The 22,253-nt window shown below is 37.9% G+C and overlaps 1 protein-coding gene across 8 annotated transcripts in view; it reads right to left on the reverse strand.

Annotated features, from left to right (window-relative positions):
• IFT25 (intraflagellar transport 25) overlaps positions 1–22,253 on the reverse strand; it is a 36,532-nt gene that overhangs the window by 6,244 nt on the left and 8,035 nt on the right. For all 8 annotated transcript variants that reach the window (XM_055402096.2, XM_055402101.2, XM_055402095.2 and 5 more), the window contains 4 exons: positions 19,220–19,298; positions 18,401–18,513; positions 4,159–4,265; positions 2,499–2,567 (listed from right to left, as the gene is read on the reverse strand). In XM_055402096.2, coding sequence (XP_055258071.2) covers positions 2,499–2,567; positions 4,159–4,265; positions 18,401–18,498 — 274 coding nt within the window. In that variant the 5' untranslated portion in view covers positions 18,499–18,513; positions 19,220–19,298. The remainder of the gene's footprint in view (positions 1–2,498; positions 2,568–4,158; positions 4,266–18,400; positions 18,514–19,219; positions 19,299–22,253) is intronic.

Raw genomic sequence — 22,253 nt, forward strand, 5'->3', positions numbered from 1 at the left:
AACTATTATCTCCTCAAGTATTCTCTCATGGTCTTTCTTTTTGTCTTCTTCTGGGACTCCTATGATTCGAATGTTGGAGCGTTTAACATTGTCCCAGAGGTCTCTAATATTGTCCTCATTTCTTTTAATTCGTTTTTCTTTTTTCCTCTCTGTTTCATTTATTTCTACAATTCTATCTTCTAGTTCGCTTATCCTGTCTTCTGCCTCTGTTATTCTACTGTTTGTTCCCTCCAGAGTGTTTCTGATCTCATCTATTGCATTATTCATTGTATATTGACTCTTTTTTATTTCTTCTAAGTCCTTATTAAATCTTTCTTCCATCTTCTCAATCCTTTTCTCCAGGTTATTTATCTGTAACTCCATTTTGCTTTCAAGATTTTGAATCATTTTCACCATCAAAATTTGAAATTCTTTATCAGGTAAATTCCCTATATCTTCTTCTTTTGTTTGTGTTGGTGGGCAATTATCTTGTTCCTTTACTTGCTGGGTATTTCTCTGCCTCTTCATCTTGCTTATATTGCTTTGCTTGGGGTGGCCTTTCCCTCTTCTTGCAGTTTGTGGAGTTCTCTTTATTATGTAGTTTCTTCGCTGTGTGTGGGGTTGGACGGGTGACTTGTCCGGGTTCCCTGGTTAGGGAAGCATGTGTCGGTGTTCTGGTGGGTGGAGCTGGATTTCTTCTCTCTCCTTTAGAAGACCATGGGCTGCTTTTCTGGGAGCCTGATGTCCTCTGCCAGTATTCAGAAGTTGTTTTGTGGACTTTACTCCGCATTCAAATGTTCTTTTGATGAATTTGTGGGGGAGAAAGTGGTCTTGCCATCTTATCCCTCCGCCATCTTGTTCCTTCCTCCCCAGAACACTGGATTCTTATATTCCACTTGGTCGTGGAGTATCTCTTCCCAGCTGCTCCAGCCCATACGACAATTTTAAAATGCTTTAATATCATATACCTAGTATATATTCAAAGGTCCCCACGCGTGCCTGCTCACTCAGTTGTTTTCGATACTTTGCAACCCCACGGACTGTAGACTGCCAGGCTCCTCTGTCCATGGAATTTTCCAAGCAAGAATACTGGAGTGGGTTGCTATTTCCTACCCCATCAAAGGTCCTCATTGTCCCCCTAAATGTCTTTTTATGGTTGGTTTATTCAAATCAGAATTAAGCCTCTTTTAATCTTGAACTTCTTTGTCTCCCACACACACATTTTCCCCCCACACCATTGACTTATTGAAGAGACCAAGTCAGTTGTATCATAAAATGTCCCACATTTTCTCATATTGCATCCTTGTGATTTCATTTGTTTTCTACCCTCTTTTCCTATAGATGGAGTTAGAGCTAAAGGCCTGATTATATTTAGGTCTTTACCATATGTGTGGTAATTTGGGGCTATCTTTTGTTACTTATGAATAGATCATTGGAAAATAGTACATGAGCCAGACTCACTGACTACCAGATTTCCATAGGGTGACCAGGAATGAACTAGCCTTTCTCTGTATCCACAGATCTTTTGGGACCATTCAGTTTCTCCAAAGATGAACCCTCCAATCTCCTGGCTGGGGCTATATTTCTGGTTGCTCTGCAGACCATAGGAAGGAGGCTAGAGTTCCCACTGTTCATTATATAGGTTTCCACTTCAATCCCGTTTTCCACTCCATGTCTCATTCATTCTCTTTACTATGACTGGTCTCCCTGAGTCCTGAGCCTCAACATTCAAAGCTCCTAGTCATCTCTTGAGGGTAGTTTGTGGGAGGAAGGTACCTAAAGTCTTTTACAGTTTGTAAATAGATGTTCCACCAATCACTTTTCTTGTCCATGCCTCATTCAAACTTTCCATGGTACCTTTGCCTTCAAGTTTCTGGGATTCTATTGGATAAACTTCCTTGTCAGGTACTTAGGTTATAATCTACTCAATTCTGCTACAGAAGTTACTACTCCTCCAACTGCTTCCTTTCTTCCATAATATATATTGACCTCTCACATCCGTTTTGAATTCCTGGTTCCCTGTTTGTTTGTTTTTTGCCCCTGTAGGTTTAGGACTCATTTTACTCCTTTATTGTTATTTTCATGGTATTTTGGGAAGGAACAGATAGACACAGGAAGGCAACATGCTGTCTTTTATGAGAGGCTACCAATTCAATAATATTTAAATAATATCATTAATCAGGAAGGAAGGAAAGATTAAGAGCTAATATTTATTGCTTGTCTACCATATGCCAGACACTGTGTTCACAAAAACTTTAAATGGCGATATCATCTCTATTTTTCAGATAAGGATCCTGAAACTCAGAAAAATTAAGTAACATGTTAACAATTACATAATCAGGATGTGAAGAAGCATTTTAGTATTCAAATTTGGATTTTTCTAGGTTTATCTAAATATGTCATAAGAATCATTCAGGCCATCTTTTTTCACCAAAATGAAGCACAGTTGGAAATACAGAGTAAAGCACAATTCTCTATCCCCTCATGATCAAAATAATGCTGGTGAACCAAGCACATACCTCTTTCAATCCATTGCTCAAAATCAACTGGCTCTTTAGAAGTACTCTTTTCAATCCTCAAGGTCCGCACTGACATTGTAAATAAATGAAAATAAAGTGTTAACTATCTACTTAATTCTATGTTGCTGTCCCTTGATTTCTTTTTCCCTCTGTCTAAGACTGGCAGGCATTAGTGGGAATGCACAAAGTACTGGGATCAGGAAAATCACTCACTGTTTTTTCCATAAATCCCTATGGTAAAGTACAGTCTGGGTAACTGTTACAAGTGTTTGCAAGCATATAACACAAAGCTAACAGAGTCTTTTTGAGTTTGGTACCATCTGCTTTGTTTTTATTTTTTATTTTTTGGTACACTGGTAAATAATACTATTAGTGGTCTTGATCATAAAACTTTATGCAGAAACTACTATAAGTCAGACATATTTATTCACTCTTGACTTCAACCTTAGGAGAAAGGTATTATTAACCTGCTTTACTGATGAGAAAACAGGCTTAAAGAAATCAGACAACTTCAAGAAGTCAAGCAAAATTTTCAATGATACACAGCTAGTAAGTACCAGAACTAGAATTCAAAGTTTAGGTCCAACTCCAGAGCCTTCACAATTAATGAGAGAAGACAGAATGCAGTCATCTTCCTTCTGCATTGGTTTTTTTTTCTCCTTTACCCCTAAACCAGTTCCCTTCACTCCAAATCCATTCTCCTCTGTTCTGCACCCTGAGGGAGGATCCCTGGGGACTGAACCTCCTGGACTCACTTTCCCACTGCCTACTGGTTGGATTTGGCCAACTGGAGGGCCTGGGAGGAAACTGAGGGGCAGCAGGGAACTGAGATCAGGTTGTGTTTTCTCTGTTCCCTTCCTGCTTCAGTGTCCTGTCTTTGGCAGTGGTTGTGCTCCTCCCTGGTTACAGCTTACATTGGGCAGGCCCTTTTGTACACGCTCCAGTTCTCCTTGGGCTCCAGCAAATACTATTGCCTTCCTTTGGCCTAGGAAGGTAATGGTTTACTGCTGTAGCCAGTTTCTGGGTGTCTCACCATCCCTAGCTTGTTCCCTTAACCCAGACCATAATTCCGTAAGTGGTCCCATCAATAATGTTTCTTCATTTGAGCCACCTGGGATGTATCCTGTTTCCTACCATGATTTTGTCTGGTATACTCTGTCCTTAAAAAAATATAAGACAGGATTAGGATGATGTTCTAGTGGAAGATATTCTTCCTAAATCCCTCAGAAAATGGCCACATTAATAAAAGAATCAAAGTTACCAAATGCAAATAATCAGAGCTGTCAGATTTTCAGAAAGAATTTGACAGAGAACCCCTAGCCAAAAAAATCTGGAATAAAGATGTGAAGAAACCTAGCGTTCTGGCAAGCTGGCTTCTTAAATTCATCACAGGGTCTTTCGCCAAAGGCTTTCACGTAGTAAATTGCATGGAAATTATTACGTACTTTGGAAGGGTTTCAAATTCGCAGTTTCAGAGAAGCTAACTGTGCTCAAGACAGTTAACCCATACTCTCCACCCATCAACCCCAGCAATAAAACTTGATTCCACGCTGTAAAAAAAAAAATCAGTGTTTTGCCAAAAGTTTACATATGTGCATTCTGCCTATGGAAAAACTGAAAGATGAAAATTAATGAAATGAAATGAAAATATCATGCTTACCAAAGTAACTCCGGATTATAAGCTTTTCAATCTTCACATGTTTGTGAAAACATATAATGAACTCTTGGGGAAACATTCCTGTGGTGGTCCAAAAAGTTTCTGGATTTCTAGTGTTAATTTTAAAGAAAAAGAGAAAAGAACAGCCAAATGTTTAGAAATGCTTAATCACAAATCCTAGTGAATAAATACTAAAAAAATAAAGCACCATTGGATTCTTACAATCCTTTCCTGTTTATTCTGCCTCTAATCTCTCCCCAACTTTAACAATTCTTTACAATCACCAGATATATTCTTTAAAACGTGGAATTGATGTCACTCTTGTCTAAAATCTTACAGTAATCCCTTATTGCCTATAAATCTAAACTCCTTAGTATGGCATTTAATGATCCCGTACAATCTGGTCCCATCATTAAGTATACTGTCCCCCATCATGATATCATCTCTCATTACTGTAGTCACAGTGGACCAATTAAAATTCTGCAAACACGTCATGCAGACTCATGCCTCTGTGGAAGCCTCTCTTCCCTTGCAAAAGTTTATTCACTTTTTGGTCACATCTCTCCAAGCCCACCAAATCACAATCACTTTCTACCTCCTTTGCACTCACCTCATAAACAGCATCCAGTTTATATTAGCACTTTTTCATGTATTTTTATTACTCCAGCTATGCTTTTTTAAGTCCAGTTACTTTCTCTTACCTTTACATCCCCAGAAACTATCACAATGGCTGACCAACAGTAGATACACAATAGACGCTTGCTGAACAAATATTAAAACATGCACTCAAGTGTTAGTTATATAATATAAAAAATTATACACACATACACACACACTTATAGTATTGACTATATAAATAATCATTTCTTTAATTACATAAAGTTTTTTCTTTTTTGGAGGTAAAATTTACCTACAGTGAAATTTCTCTTACATGTACAATTCAATGAGTTTTGATAAATGTGTATGCTTATGTAACCAATACATTAAGGTAACTAATAGCCTAACCAAGATAAAGAACACTTCCATTACTCTAGACGTATCCTTTCTCTTTCTCTCCAGACAATCCCTACCTCCCTTAGGCAACCACAGCTCTGAGTCTTATTACCATAGACTATGCCATAATTTGTTTATGCATTTTTGTTTGATTTTTAAAAAGATATTTATTTATTTTTGGCTGCACTGAGTCTTTGTTGCTGTGCAGGGGCTTTCTCTAGTTGCACTGTATGGGTTTCTCATTGCAGTGGCTTCTCTTGTTGCAGATCATGGGCTCTAGGGTCTGTGGGCCTCAGCAGTTGCTGCATGTGGGCTCAGCAGTTGTAGCTCGCGGGCTCCAGAGTGCAGGCTCAGTGGTTATGGTGCATGGGCTTAGTTGCCCCATGGCATATGAGTTCTTCCTGGACCAGGGATTGAACCAGTGTCCCCTGCAGTGCAAGGTGGATTCTTAACCACTGGACCACCAGGGAAGTCACTTGCTTGATATTTTTGTTGAATATCTGAATTGTTTTCAGTTTTTTACCATTATGAATAAAACTTCTATAAACATTCTTATACAGGTGTTTTTGTGGAAATGTTTTCATTTCTCTTGGATAATTACTAGGAGTGGAATTGCTGAGTCATACTGGACATGGAACAACAGATTGGTTCCAAATAGGAAAAGGAGTACGTCAAGGCTGTATGTTGTCACCCTGCTTATTTAACTTATACGCAAAGTACATCATGAGAAACGCTGGGCTGGAAGAAGCACAAGCTGGAATCAAGATTGCCGGGAGAAATATCAATAACCTCAGATATGCAGATAACACCACCCTTATGGCAGAAAGTGAAGAGGAACTCAAAGGCCTCTTGATGAAAGTGAAAGAGGAGAGTGAAAAGGTTGGCTTGAAGCTCAACATTCAGAAAACGAAGATCATGGCATCTGGTCCCATCACTTCATGGGAAATAGATGGCGAAACAGTGGAAACAGTGTCAGACTTTATTTTGGGGGGCTCCAAAATCACTGCGGATGCTGATTGCAGCCAGGAAATTAAAAGACGTTTACTCCTTGGAAGGAAAGTTATGACCAACCTAGATAGCATATTAAAAAGCAGAGACATTACTTTGCCACCAAAGGTCTGTCTAGTCAAGGCTATGGTTTTTCCCGTGGTCATGTATGGATGTGAGAGTTGGACCGTGAAGAAAGCTGATCATTGAAGAATTGATGCTTTTGAACTGTGGTGTTGGAGAAGACTCTTGAGAGTCCGTTGGACTGCAAGGAGAGCCAACCAGTCCATCCTAAATGAGATCAGTCCTGGGTGTTCATTGGAAGGACTGATGCTGAAGCTAGAACTCCAATACTTTGGCTACCTCATGCGAAGAGTTGACTCACTGGAAAAGATCCGGATGCTGGGAGGGATTGGGGGCAGGAGGAGAAGGGGACAACAGAGGATGAGATGGCTGGATGGCATGAGTTTGAGTAAACTCCGGGAGTTGGTAATGGACAGGGAGGCCTGGCATGCTGCAATTCATGGGGTTGCAAAGAGTCGGACACGACTGAGCGACTGAACTGAACTGAACAGAAATGTAAGGGAATTCTATTTGTTCCACATTCTTGCCAACATTCTGTTGTCAGGCTTCTTAGCTATTCTAGTGGATGGGAAATGGTGTCTGACTATGGTATTAATTTGCATTTTCCTGATGACAAATGATGCTAAGCCTGTTTTCATCTGCTTTCTGGTCATTCGTACAGTTTCTTTTGTGAAGTGTCTACTAAATATTTTCTCATGTTTTAAAAAAGTTCTTTCCATTTTAGAGGGTAGGACAAATGGACAGAGTAGAGAGCTGGACAATAAAAAAGGCTGAGCACCAAAGAATTGATACCTTTGAACTGTGGTGCTGGAGAAGACTCTTGAGAGTCCCCTGGATAGCAAGGAGATCAAACCAGTTCATCCTAAAGGAAATCAATCCTGAATATTCATTGGAGAATTGATGCTGAAGCTGAAGCTCCAATACTTTGGTCCAATACTGATGCAAAGAGCCAACTCACTGGAAAAGACCCTGATGCTGGGAAAGGTTGAAAGAAGGGGACGACAGATAATGAGATGGTTGGACGGCATCACCTACTCAATGGATATCAATATGAGCAAACTCCAGGTAATGGTGAAAGACAGGGAGGCCTGGAGTGCTGTAGTCCATGCAGGTGCAAAGGGTCGGATGTGACTGAGCGACTGAACAAGACGAAACATGGAAAGATAAACACTATGAGATGTAAAATAGATAGCCAGTGGAAATTTGCTGTATGACTCAAGGAGCTCAAACTGGTGATAACCTAGAGGGTTGGGATGGGGTGGCAGGTGGGAGAAAGATTCAACAAGGAGGGGAAATATGTACACCTATGGATGATTCATGTTGATGTATGGAAGAAATCAACACAATATTGTAAAGCAATTGTCCTTCAATTAAAAATAAATGTTCTTTCCGCTTTTACTACATATTTGTAGGAGTCCTTTGTCAGACATGTATTGTGAATATTTTCTCCCCAGTCTTCAGTTTGCCTTTTCATTTTCTTATTTGTGTTTTTCAATGAGTAGTAGTCTTACTTTTGGTGAAGTACAGTTTCATTACCTCTTTATGCTTATAATTTTTGTGTCTTCATTAAGAAATCTTTGCCTATCTCATTGTCACAAAAGTACTTTCTTATGTTTTCTTTTATAAGCTTAAATATTTTAGCTTTGAATGTAGTTCTATGGTCCATACAGAATTAATTTTTGTGTTTCGTTTGAGGTAATGGTTGAGGTTTATTTTTATCCACGTCTATTCAGTTGTTCCACCACCGCATGTTAAAAGATTCTTTTTCCTGTTAAATTACCTTAGTGTCTTTTTCTAAAATTAAAGGAATAGTTATAGGTGTATGTATTTCTGCCCCTCCATTTTATTCCACTGATCTATTTCTGCATCCTTAGCCTTTTGTTCGGAGAAGGCAATGGCAAGCCACTCCAGTACTATTGCCTAGAAAATCCCATGGATGGAGGAGCCTGGTAGGCTGCAGTCCGTGGGGTCGCTATGGGTCGGACACGACTGAGACTTCACTTTCACTTTCACACATTGGAGAAGGAAATGGCAACCCACTCCAGTGTTCTTGCCTGGAGAATCCCAGGGATGGGGGAGCCTGGCGGGCTTCCGTCTATGGGGTCACGCAGAGTCGGACACGACTGAAGTGACTTAGCAGCAGCAGCAGCAGCAGCCTTTTGTTGAAACTTAATTGACTTTACATGCATGGATCTATTCTGGGCCCTCTAGTCTGTTGCACTGATCTATATAGATCTATTTTTACTAAAATGCCATGCTGTTTTGATTACTGTATATTTATCTTGAAATCAGATAATTTCCAGGCCGCAACTTCCTTCTTTTACAAGATGTGACAAGATTATTTTTTCAAGATTAGTTTGCATTTCCAGATACATTACTATAAGAACAACAGTCGTTTTAGGGAGAAACTGCCATTGTAACAATATTGAGTTTCCCAATCATGAATGTAGTATATCTTTTAATTTATTTAGTTCTTTAATTTCTCTCAGCAATGTTTTACAGTTGTGAGTGTAAAGGTCTTCAGTGTCTTATTAAATTTATTCTTAACTATTTCATGTCTATTTAACTGCTAATATAAATGGAATTTTAATTCACTGTCTAAATGTTTCCTGCTCGTATATGGTAATACAATTGATTTTTGTGTACTGACTTTGCTAAATCTGCTTATTAGCTCTAGCAGACATTGCTTTGCCAACAAAGGTCTGTCTAGTCAAGGCTATGGTTTTTCCAGCAGTCATGTATGGATGTGAGAGTTGGACTGTGAAGAAGGCTGATTGCCGAAGAATTGATGCTTTTGAACTGTGGTGCTGAAGAAGACTCTTGAGAGTCCCTTGTACCGCAAGGAGATCCAACCAGTCCATTCTAAGGGAGATCGATCCTGGGTGTTCATTGGAAGGACTGATGCTAAAGCTGAAACTCCAATACTTTGGCCACCTCATGCGACGAGTTGACTCACTGGAAAAGACTCTGATGCTGGGAAAGGTTGGGGGTGGGAGGAGACGGGGACGACAGAGAATGAGATGGCTGGATGGCATCACCGACTCTGTGGACATGAGTTTGAGCGAACTCCGGGAGTTGGTGATGGACAGGGAGACCTGGCGTGCTGTGATTCATGGGGTCGCGCAGAGTCGGACACGACTGAGCGACTGAACTAGGGTTATATAGATTCATATAATATGTGAACAAAGACAATTTTTTTTTTAAGGAGTCAACAGCTCCTGTTTTATAAACACACACACATACCCCTGGAGAAACGGAAACTCAAATAAATATTATGAATAGTTAAAAAGGCTACTTCTTTACAAGATACATGTAAAGAGGGCTCACTCCAGAACTCATTTTCCTTGTTGCCATCAAGAATAGGAACACTCTTTGGGGAAATACTATAAGGGTGCATTTTGATCATTATCCTCATTATAATATACCTACTAATTTTCTTTTAAAATTTTTATTTAATTTTAAAGATTACTTTCCATTTACAGTTATTATAAAATATTGGCTATATAACCCATGTTGTACAATATATCCTTGAGCTTCCTTTATATCCAATAGTTTGCTCCTCTCTCCTCTTCCTCCTGGTAAACACTAGTTTGTTCTTTACATCTGTGAGTCTGCTTCTCTTTTTGTTATATTCACTAGTCCACTAAGTTTTTAAATTCCACATATAAGTAATATCATACTGTCCTGAACAAAAACAATTTTGCTTTCTTTTCAGTCTTTATGATTTCTATGTCTTTTCTTGCCTTACTGCATTGGCCAAGACTTCCAGGACAATACTGAATAGAAATGGTGAGAACATCCTTGATTTGTTTCCAGTCTTAGGGAGGAAGCATTTTTTGATATTGAATACAGTTGATTTACAGTATTATATTAGTTTCAGGTATACAGCATAGTGATTCAATATTTTTATAGATTATACTCCATGTTAGGTTATTACAAAATAATGGTTATATTTCCCTGTGCTATACAAAATATTCTTGTTGCTTGTTTTATATGTAGTAGCTTGTATCTCTTAATCTCATACCCCTATCATGCCTCTCCCTGCTTCCCTCTCTCCACTTAAATCCACTAGTTTGTTTTCTGTATCTGAGTCTATTTCTGTTTTGTTACATACACTCATTTGTATAATTAGGAAAGTGAAAGTGAAGTCGCTCAGTTGTGTCCGACTCTTTGCGACCCGGGATTCTCTAGGCAAGAATACTGGAGTGGGTTGCTATTTCTTAGGAAAGCACTTACTATTTCACCATTAAATTGAAAATTTTTAGTAGATGCCTTTATCAGACTGAGAAAGTTCCCTTTTCTTTTTAATTTTTTGATAATTGTTATCATGTTTGGATGCTGAATTCTAATGATTTTCTGGAATGACCAAATGATTATTTTCTCTCTTGCCCTGGCAATATGGTAAATTACACTCAATCTGTACTCCTGTGATAATATGGTGAATAGGCCAATTTTGCATACTTATGATAAACTCCATTTGCTGAATTCAATTTATAATGGTTTTATATCTATGTTTATAAAGGATATTGTTTTTTAATTGTCATTTCTCGTAATGTCGTTGTAAGGTTTTGGGATCAGGGTTATGTTGTTCTCACAAAACAATTTTGAAAATGTTTCTCCTCCTCTGTTTTTGAAAGAATTTATGGAAGATCGGTACTATTTTCTCTCTAAATATTTTATATAATTTAATTTCTATAATTGATATAAGCTATTCAGATTTCTAAATTTCATCTTATGTCATTTTTATAGCTGGAGTTTTCAAAGAATCTGTACATTTCATCTAAGATGTCAAGTTTATTAGCCTAAATTTGTTCTTAATATTGACTTACTATTCTTTTAGAATCTCTAATGATTGTTTCAATTTTGATACTGGTAATTTGCATTTTTTCTTTTTATTTTAGTCAGTCTTGCTAGAGGTTTATACCTTTTATTAATCTTTTCACATAATGAACTTCTGGCTTTGATAACTTTTTCTAGTTGTCTATTTTCTATTTCATTGATTTCTGCTCTTATCTTTGTTATTTTTGTCTTCTACTTTCTTTTGGCATAGTTTGCTCTTTGTTACCTAGCTTCCTAAGGTAGAAGTTACTGGTTTTTAAAACATTCTCCATTTTAATTTAAGTATTTATGCTATTACCTTCCTTTAATGCATTGATTTAGCTACATCCCACAAATGTGGCTATATATACATTTTTCATTATCATTCAGTTATAAATATTTTCTAATATACCCTGTAATTTCTTCTTTGACCCATTGGTTATCTAAGTTTTGGGTGTATCTAGATGCCTTTCTGTTATTTATTTCTAATTTAATTACATAATGGTCAGAAAACATATTCTTTTCCTTCCCAGCTTAACTGACATGTAACATTATGTACCTTTAAGGTGTATAAACACTGTGTGTGAAAGTCTCTCAGTCATGCCTGACTCTTTGCAACGCCATGGTCTACACAGTCTATAGAATTCTCTAGGCCAGAATACTGGAGTGGGTAGCCTATCCCTTCTCCAGGGGATCTTCCCAGACCTGGAATCGAACCCAGGTCTCCTGCATTGCAGGCGGATTCTTTACCAGCTGAACCACAAGGGAAGCCCGAACAAACACTGTGATTTGATGTAACACATGTACTGCAAAATGATTACCCAATAAAGTGAGTTAACACATACATCACCTTACATAACTACCATTTTGGGGGAGAATATATTCTTTAAGATTTCAGTCTTTTGAAATTTATCGAGATTTATTTAATGACCCAGTTCATTTCAGTGAATGTTCAATATACATGTATAATTGCTAATTATAATGTTCTACAAATGCAAAAGTCAAGGTAACCAATAATGTTATGTGGATCATTTAATTTTTACTAACTTTTTTTGTCTAGCTGCTCTTTCCTTCCTGAAAGGCGTTAAAATCTCCAACACCTTCACTGTGAATCCAAAGACCATACATGTATTATTCCATTGACAAGAAATGTCTATATAAGCAAGTCTATAGTGACAAAAGTAGACTAGTGGTTGCCTAGGGCTGGTGGCGAGAGGGGGTCGTTGTGAAGGGGTATGAGGTTTTCTTTTGGGATGCTGAAATGTTCTAAAATGGATTGTGCAGATGGCTGCATAATTTTGAATATGTTGGAAGCCACTGGATTGTATATCCTAAATGGGTGAATTTTATGGTATGAGAATAATACGTCAATAAAGCTATCACAAAAAAGAAAAGAACAGATTGGGGTCTCCTAACTCGCAATTCTTGATTTTTTTATACTATGTTTAATATTTTACAATTTATTTTTATTTACCTTTAAATGGTTTACAAATTTATTCATTTAAATAAATTATTTTACTTGCCCTATGCTTTCTCTTGGGTGCTTTTAATGAACATGATCAATATAATACCACCAAGGATATATAGAGATGCACTTGGATTTTAAAATAACATATAACTGAATTGCCATAATTAAGTACAATGACATCTTTAAAATAGTAGTTTCCTTTAAAATAAGGCCTATGGCTATTGACTATTCAACATCTATTATCTCTATGTGATAATAAGAAAACAGTCATGGAATTGTTTCACAATTGTGAGTCAGGGAAGGTGTTATTAGCCCCATTTTTCAAACCAGGAAACTGAGGCTTAAAGAAAAACATATATTCTTAGTCCAAAGTAACACAAACAGTTCACTTACTCAGGAATTTTAACTGCAAATCTACCATTCATTTACATTATGCCAAAGGAACCAATTCTCTCTCCTACTTATTCTTAACTCACTTTTCTTGTGTAGAATTTTTCTCCTTTTCATTGACATGTTAAATAGCAAGGGTCAAAAATAGAGTCAAGAGGAAGTAGAAATATAATCACTTTTAAAAACTATTTCTGGGGAAATTAAGAATTAGGGACACTGTCCATTAGGGGCAAATTTATAGTATTGTTTTCTCCAAATAACTCTATGGTTACTTCCATTTAGATAAATCAACTTATGAGCAGATAATAAATTTTACTATCTATCATATAAAGTCTATTTGTATTTTTTGGAAATGGATATGAATTAAGTCTCTGATATGTTCTGTTCGGATATCAGATATTATTCCATATAGTTTTCTATCAGTTCAGTCGCTAGTCATGTCCGACTCTTTGTGACCCCACGGACTGCAGCATGCCAGGCTTCCCTGTCCATCACCAAGTCCTTCAGCTTGCTCAAACTCATGTTCACCAGGATGGTGATGCCATCCAACCATCTCATCCTCTGTTGTCCCCTTCTCCTCCCGCCCTCAATCTTTCCCAGCATCAAGGTCTTTTCAAATGAGTCAGCTCTTTGTATCAGGTGGTCAAAGTATTGGAGTTTCAGCCTCAACATCAGTCCTTCCAATGAATATTCAGGGTTGATTTCCTTTAGGATGGACTGGTTGGATCTCCATGCAGTCCAAGGGACTCTCAAGAGTCTTCTCCAACACCACAGTCCAAAAGCATCAATTCTTCCGTCCTCAGCTTTCTTTATTGTCCAACTCTCACATCCATACATAACTACTGGAAAAACCATAGCTTTGACTAGACAGACCTTTGTCAGCAAAGCAAACCATAGCTTTGACTAGACAGACCTTTTTTGCTTTTCTTTTTAGCTTTTCTTCCAAGGAGCAATTGTCTGTTAATTTTATGACTGCAGTCACCATCTGCAGTGAGTCTGGAGCCCAAGAAAATAAAGTCTGTCACTGTTACCATTGTTTCCCCATCTATTTGACATGAAGCCACGGGACTGGGTGCCATGATCTTAGTTTTGTGAATGTTGAGTTTTAAGCCAGCTTTTTCACTCTCCTCTTTCACTTTCATCAAGAGTTTCTTTAGTTCTTCTTAGCTTTCTGCCATAAGGGTGGTGTCATCTGCATATCTGAGGTTATTGATATTTCTCCTGGCAATCTTGTTTCTATCTTGTGCTTCTTGCAGCCTGGCATTTTGCATGATGTATTCTGCATATAAGTTAAAAAGCAGGGTGACAATATATAGCCTTGACGTGCTCCTTTCCTAATTTGGAACCATTCTGTGCTCCACGGAGACGGCGATGGCACCCCACTCCAGTACTCTTGCCTGGAAAATCCCATGGATGGAGGAGCCTGGTAGGCTACATGGGGTCGCAAAGAGTCGGACACAACTGAACAACTTCACTTTCACTTTTCACTTTCATGCATTGGAGAAGGAAATGGCAACCCACTCCAGTGTTCTCGCCTGGAGAATCCCAGGGACGGGGGAGCCTGGTGGGCTGCCATCTATGGGGTCGCACAGAGTCGGACACTACTGAAGCGACTTAGCAGCAACAGCTGTTGTTCCATGTCCAGTTCTAACTACTGCTTCTTGATATGCATACAGACTTCTCAGGAGGCAGGTCAGGTGGTCTGGTATTCCCATCTCTTGAAGAATTTTCCACAGTTTGTTGTGATCCACTCAGTCAAGGCTTTGGCGTAGTCAATAAAGCAGAAGTAGATGTTTTTCTGGAACTCTCTTGCTTTTTCAATGATCCAGTGGATGTTTGCAATTTGATCTCTGGTTCCTCTGCCTTTTCTAAATGCAGTTTGAACATCTGGAAGTTCTCGGTTCACGTACTGTTGAAGCCTGGCTTGGAGAATTTTGAGCATTACTTTGCTAGCGTGTGATATGAGTGCAATTGTGCAGTAGTTTGAGCATTCTTTGGCATTGCCTTTCTTTGGGACTGGAGTGAAAACTGACCTGTTCCATCCCTGTGCCACTGCTGAGTTTTTTAAATTTGCTGGCATACTGAGTGCAGCAGTTTCACAGCATCATCGTTTAGGATCTGAAATAGCTCAACTGGAATTCCATAACCTCCACTAGCTTTGTTAGTAGTGATGCTTCCTAAGGCCCACTTGACTTCAGACTCAAGGATGTCTGGCTCCAAGTGAGTGATCACACCATCGTGATTATCTGTGTCATGAAGACCTTTTTTGTACAGTTCTTCTGTGTATTCTTGCCACCTCTTCTTAACACCTTCGGTTTCTGTTAGGTCGTTGCTGTTTTTGTCCTTTATTATACCCATCTTTGCATGAAATGTTCCTTTGGTATCTCTAATTTTCTTGAAGAGATTTCTAGTCTTTACCTCCGTTTTTACCTCTATTTGTTTTCCTCTATTTCTTTGCATTGATCACTGAGGAAGGATTTTTTATCTCTTTGGTATTCTTTGGCAAATTTGCTATTCCTTTGGAGAAGGAAATGGCAACCCACTCCAGTATTCTTGCCTGGAAAATCCCATAGACAGAGGAGCCTGGTGGGCTACAGTCCATGGGGTCGCAAAGAGTCGGACATGACTGAGCGACTAACACACACTATTCTTTGGCACTCTGCATTCAGATGGGTATATCTTTCCCTTTCTCCTTTGCCTTTAGCTTCTCTTCTTTTCTCAGTTATTTGTAAGCTCTCCTTAGACAACCATTTTGCTTTTTGCATTTCTTTTCCTTGGGGGTGGTATTGATCACTGCTTTCTGTACAATGTCACAAACCTCTGTCTGTAGTTCTTCAGGCGCGCTATCAGATCTAATCCCTTGAATCTGTTTGTCACTTCCACTTTATAATCGTAAAGGATTTGATTTAGGTCATACCTGAATGGTCTAGTGGTTTTCCCTACTTTCTTCAATTTAAGCCTGAATTTGTCAATAAGGAGTTCATGATCTGAGCCACGGTCAGCTCCCGGTCTTATTTTTGCTGCTTATTTTTGCTGACTGTATAGAGCTTCTCTATCTTTGGCTGCAAAGAATATAATCAGATTTTGGTATTGACCATCTGGTGATGTCCATACGTAGAATCAACTCTTGTGTTGTTGGAAGAGCATGTTTGCTATGACCAGTGCATTCTCTCGACAAAACTCTGGTATACTAAGGAGTTTTGTCTAATCTAAAAAATATTACATACTTATTCATTAGCATGGACTGATAAAGCTATACTATATATTATCCATTATGTGTAATAGCCAATCTAAATGATCTATAGACATACTCCGGAGAAAGAAAGGTCACAAAAAAGTGTAAGGCAAACTAATATTACCTTGGAGATGTGATTTATCTCCAGTCAAAGACAAGAAGTATTTTTAGGAAGATCACCATTTCTGGCAAACAACTTAAGGTAAATACCTATAGGTCTGTGACCCTCATAGCAGTTTCCACATTTATATCTCTTTTCTAAGGTGGAGTGGGGTTAAATAACTATTACCTGAATTTCAGGAAGTAAAAAATTAAGAATTAAGACACATGTATATTAAGTTTTTTATTCAAACCTTAAGTCTGAGAAATTGGGAGTTAGAAGACATAAGTGTTAGTTTTGATTCTGCCACTTGCTTATCTGTGTGATTTTGAGAAAATCACTTTACCTCAAGTCATCTTTTCTGCTGTCTTTATAATGAGGCTGAAAAAAAATTATTTTTTGGCCTCTTATTCCCCAAGCTTACTATGAGGGTCAAACAGCATAACATCCATGAAACTATAAAGCTCCATGCAAATGTATATTAACAGATGCATAGATGTAAGTATGATCTAATTCATAAGCTACTCAACAAACACTTTAAGACACTGTGGAGTCAGAGATGAAGAAGTCATAGTGTCATGATTTCTAGAAACTTCCAGTTGAGAGAGGAGCAGTACATTAAAGATAAATAATTATACAACAAAAGAATAAATAAGGTAAAAGAGGTAAATATCAAATGCTACTGGAGCCAAACAAAAAGGTAAAGCAGCCTATCTGAAGGAAGGGACAGATGTCAGAGAGGAGATAACAACAGGGCTTAAAGAACTTACTTTAATTTTATCCTCACAACAGAACACAAACAGCCACAAGATCTATGTTACAACTGGCTCTGCTTTCAAAAGTTAGAACTAGTACCTGACCTCTCTAGATCTCTTACCACAAGTCTAAATGAAAGGTTTAGATAAGATGAATGCCTAATTTCTTCCAGCTCTAAAATTATATGATTCTATGAGTCAAACTCAGATCACTGTACAAATACCAAGAAAGAGAACTCAAGAGGGTAATAATGTAGCCAGAACTATTAAAAAAGGAGTTCTTCCTGGACGGACTTGGGGGTTATTTGCTTAGAGAAATAAATCAGACAGAGAAAGACAAATATTGTGAACCTCTTACATGTGGAATCTAAAAAATAAAACAAACCAGTGAATATAACAAAAAAAAAGAGACTTACAGATAAAGGGAACAAACTGGTGGGGAGAGGGAAATGAGGGGGGACAAGATAGGGTAGGGACAAACTAGACAGAGGTACAAACTACTATGAATAAAATAAATAAGCTCCAAGGATATACTGTGTAACATGGTGATTATAGTCAATATTTTATAATAACTATACATGAATATAACCTTTAAAATTGTGAATCAGTACACTGTACACCTGAACTTACATGATACTGTAAATCAATACCTCAATTAAAATTAAAAATTTGGTTTTTTTGCTGCACCATGTGACATGTGGGGTCTTAGTTCTCCAACTAGGGATCAAACTCTCAGCCCCTATAGGGAAGTGAGGAGTAATAAACATTGAACCATGAGGGAAGTCCTATATACCTCAGTTTTGTTTTGTTTTTTAAAGAAGTTCCTCCATTAACCGTTTACCTTTTTCTTAGAACTTAAAAGTCTGAGAATGATATGTGTCTCTATCTAGAATAAGCTCTAGCACAGTGAAGAGTGATAACTGGAATGATATCAAGAAGCTAAGAACTGAAAAATGCAGGTGGATAGCAAGAAGTGAAGCATTCAGTTCAGCAAAAATTGCTTAGACTAGAAAGAAAACAGGCAGTAGGTAGGAAATTGTAATGTTTACATTCCTATTTATCAATAAAAATTTGGAATAAAACCAGATATTAAAATGTATACTTCCAAAAAATGAGGTAGCTGTTGTTTGAAGTTTTGCCTTGATAGACCACATTTTAAATAACCGTTTTCAGAAAAAGTTCAGTTTAGGAATTATACAGAAAATAATAAAAAACCTAAATATACGCAACTGAATTAGCTCTAGGATGGTACTAAAGTGGGTAATCAACTAATTTAGTTCACCAAACATTTATTCAACTATGCTTAACAGTACTGCTGCTGTTGCACTAGTTGTTGTAAAATACATATCTCAGTACTTACCGGGTTCACTGACCTAATGTTAAGACTTTAAGGAAGAAAAAAGAGTAACTCTTACCCATCAATCATATCTTCAGGTGGGTGTTTTTCATCACTTGATGTAGCTAAAATAACTTCAGTCCCTTCAGAGCTCAAACAAAGATCAACTTTTCTCATCTTAAAGTGTTTAATCTGCAAGTAAAACAGTAACAAAACGATAACAACAAAAACAACTCTTTTACTCTCTGAACTTCATCTGAGAAAAGGAAGAGACAGAAAGTCTGTTGCCTAGCAACAGCTTAACATCAAGTTATTCAACCAGCGGGAGGGACTCTAGCATGTTTATTTACATAAGTAAACTTCTGACTTCTCCCAGGGATAACCTGTAAGATATGAGTATTTCCAATACTCTACTCCACAAAACAAGTCCCTGACACTGACATAATTTTTCTGCTTCTAAAATGAAAAATCCTCAATAATTATCTAGAAACAGTTAATAAGCTAGAATAACATGACTTGGTAAGTTAAGTTTTTAAAAAGTATTTGTATTGTTATATTTCTGAAATTTATAAATGTAAAAAATGCAGAGCATAAAAATAGACTTTGTAAATATTTATTCATACACTTATCAACTGAAGTAGTAAGCAACATTATTTAAATCTTAAAAAATACCTATCATCATTTTTTTAGCAGAAATGTGAAATAAGAGAGAAGGCAACTTTTCACTTATTATTAAATTCTAAATCAGTCACTTGGTTCATGAACTTAAAGACATTTCTGTTGGGAGAGTAATATTTGAAGTTTGATAAAAAAAGCATATTGAAAAGATATTGTTGAGCTCTTCCATGAACCCTGGAGTGTAAGACGGAAGACTAGAGGAGATTACATCAAAACTCACCCTCCTACTTGATCTGCTGATCTGCTGGTGATAGGGCACGAAGCAATATATAGATGCAAAGTGACAACGAAAGCTGTATCTATAAAGAATTAAAAAGATGAATAGTGTTTGGAAAAGAGAGAAAGGTTTCCAATACACTTCATATGTTGGCCCAAGTGTCTAACTTTAAAAAAAAAAACTATTTCAAATAAACAAGAGGGTACAGTGAATATTACATATACTAAATAACCATATACCAACTTCCCAGATTTAATAAATGTTAACATTTTGCCATATGTACTTTTTTGGTCTTTATTCCTTTCCTTGCCCAGTGGTAATAGCTATTCTGAAACTAGGGAATATTCTTCCTGACTATATTTTTATTTATTTATTGGCCATGCTGTGTGGCACGCAGGATCTTAATTCCCCATGAAGTGTGGAGGCTTAACCACTGGATGGCCAAGGAAGTCCCCAACTATTATTTTTATACTTTTACCATATATGGTCAAGAAGATCCCCTGGAGGAGGAAATGGCAACCCACTCCAGTATTCTTGCCTGGAAAATTCCATGGACAGAAAAGCCTGGTGGACTACAGTACTGGGGTCAAAAGAATGAGACATGACGGAACAACTGAGCATACATCAGGATGGATTGTTCTTTTAAAATTTAGATGTTTTCATGGTGTATAGATCCCTTGCTACTTGCTTTGTTCATTCAACATTATGTCTTCAAGATTTTATTCAGTTCAGTTCAGTTCAGTCACTCAGTCGTGTCCGACTCTCTGTGACCTCACGAATCACAGCACGCCAGGCCTCCCTGTCTATCACCAACTCCCGGAGTTCACTCAAACTCATGTCCATCGAGTCGGTGATGCCATCCAGCCATCTCATTCTCTGTCATCCCCTTCTCCTCCTGCCCCCAATCCCTCCCAGCATCAGAGTCTTTTCCAGTGAGTCAACTCGTGGCATGAGGTGGCCAAAGTATTGGAGTTTCAGCTTCAGCATCAGTCCTTCCAATGAATACCCAGGATTGATCTCCTTTAGAATGGACTGGTTGGATCTCCTAGCAGTCCAAGGGACTCTCAAGAGTCTTCTCCAACACCACAGTTCAAAAGCATCGATTCTTCGACGATAAGCTTTCTTCACAGTCCAACTCTCACATCCATACATGACCACGGGAAAAACCATAGCCTTGACTAGACGGACCTTGGTTGGCAAAGTAATGTCTCTGCGTTTTAATATGCTATCTAGGGTGGTCATAACTTTCCTTCCAAGGAGTAAGCGTCTTTTAATTTCATGGCTGCAATCAGCATCCGCAGTGATTTTGGAGCCCAAAAAAATAAAGTCTGACACTGTTTCCCCATCTATTTCCCATGAAGTGATGGGACCAGATGCCATGGTCTTAGTTTTCTGAACGTTGAGGTTTAAGCCAACTTTTTCACTCTCCTCTTTCACTTTCATCAAGAGGCTCTTTAGTTCCTCTTCACTTTCTGCCATAAGGGTGGTGTCATCTGCATATCTGAGGTTATTGCTATTTCTCCCGGCAATCTTGATTCCAGCTTGTGCTTCTTCCAGCCCAGAGTTCCTCATGATGTACTCTGCATATAAGTTAAATAAGCAGGGTGACAATATACAACCTTGACGTACTCCTTTTCCTATTTGGAACCAGTCTGTTCTTCCATGTCCAGTTCTAACTGTTGCTTCCTGACCTGCATACAGGTTTCTCAAGAGGCAGGTCAGGTGGTCTGGTATTCCCATCTCTTTCAGAATTGTCCAGTTTGTTGTGATATGTTGATGTAAATCTACATTATTCATTTTAACTGCTAGAAGATATTTCTCCATTTCTCTAATGATGGTTATTTAGGTCTGTTTCCAATTCTTTGCTATTATAAACAAATTTGTAATGCACATCTTTGTGCATGTATCCACAGGCACATGTGGGAGAAAATCCTTATAATAAAGCATATTTTTCTTTGTAGAAGTAAAGTTGTAGAAATTTAGAATTGGTATATCTCCAAGTCAATAATTGATGATTTGATCTCTAAATCAAATACAGTATCATTTGCAGTATATGAAAGTTTCTGCTTCCTCATATTCTCACCATCTTGGTATTGTTAGACAGTTTTGGTCAATCTCGTTGGTGTGAAATGGTATCTCAATACCGTTTTAACTTGAATTTCCATTATTACTAATGAGGTTGAATACCTTTTCATGTTCACGGGCCACTCAGGCCTCTTCTTATTTGCTTTTTCTTATCTTTTGCTCATTTTCTATTGGATTTCTATTTTTCCTTCTGCCCTTTTCTTCTTGATTTGTAGAAAATTAAAAAACAGCCTGGATATAAATACTTCGTTATAGCATTGCAAATATCTTCTACACTATAGCTTGATTTTTCTTTTTAACTTTTTTTTGTGTGTGTGCAAGAGCTCCTCCTCCATCATACACACCTTCTTTGTTTTTGAACTACAACACACATACAGAAAAGAACACAAATCATAAGTATATGGTCCAACAGATTTTCACAAGGTGAACACACCCAGTTAACCACCACCCAGAAAAAGGAACAGAGTGTCACCAGCACTTGAGACAGGCCCTTCTGCTGCCCCCTCCTAGTCACTACCCCTTTCTCCTTCCCAAAGGTGGCATGGTACTTACTTCTAACACAATAAATTCTGCCTTAACTTCATGTAAATGGAACCATACAGTTGGTACTCACTTCTATCTGGCTTCTTTCACTCATCATAATGTGTCTCGAGATTCACCCATGTTGCTATGTGTAGCAGAGTTGAAGTGCAACTGAGTATCCCAGTCCCCACCCAGCTCAACTCCAAATAAGATCAAGGAAATCAACCCCTAAGTGGAGTTTCACAGGAAACTGGGCTTGAGCTAAAAAGCAAAAAAAGGTTTCTATGGTCTTGGGTACTCAGATTAAGCTCTGATGAAGGAAGGAACTGATCCTACTCTCAAATATGTGAAATCAGAGGTAAGCTGAAACTATTAAAATAAAACTACAACTTGATCCAATCCTAGTATAACCCTTAGTTGGACTGAAATG

This window comes from Moschus berezovskii, chromosome 4 (assembly GCF_049115385.1).
Source record: "Moschus berezovskii isolate FMDL1 chromosome 4, NW_MosBer_1.0, whole genome shotgun sequence".
NCBI classification, from domain to species: domain Eukaryota; kingdom Metazoa; phylum Chordata; class Mammalia; order Artiodactyla; family Moschidae; genus Moschus; species Moschus berezovskii.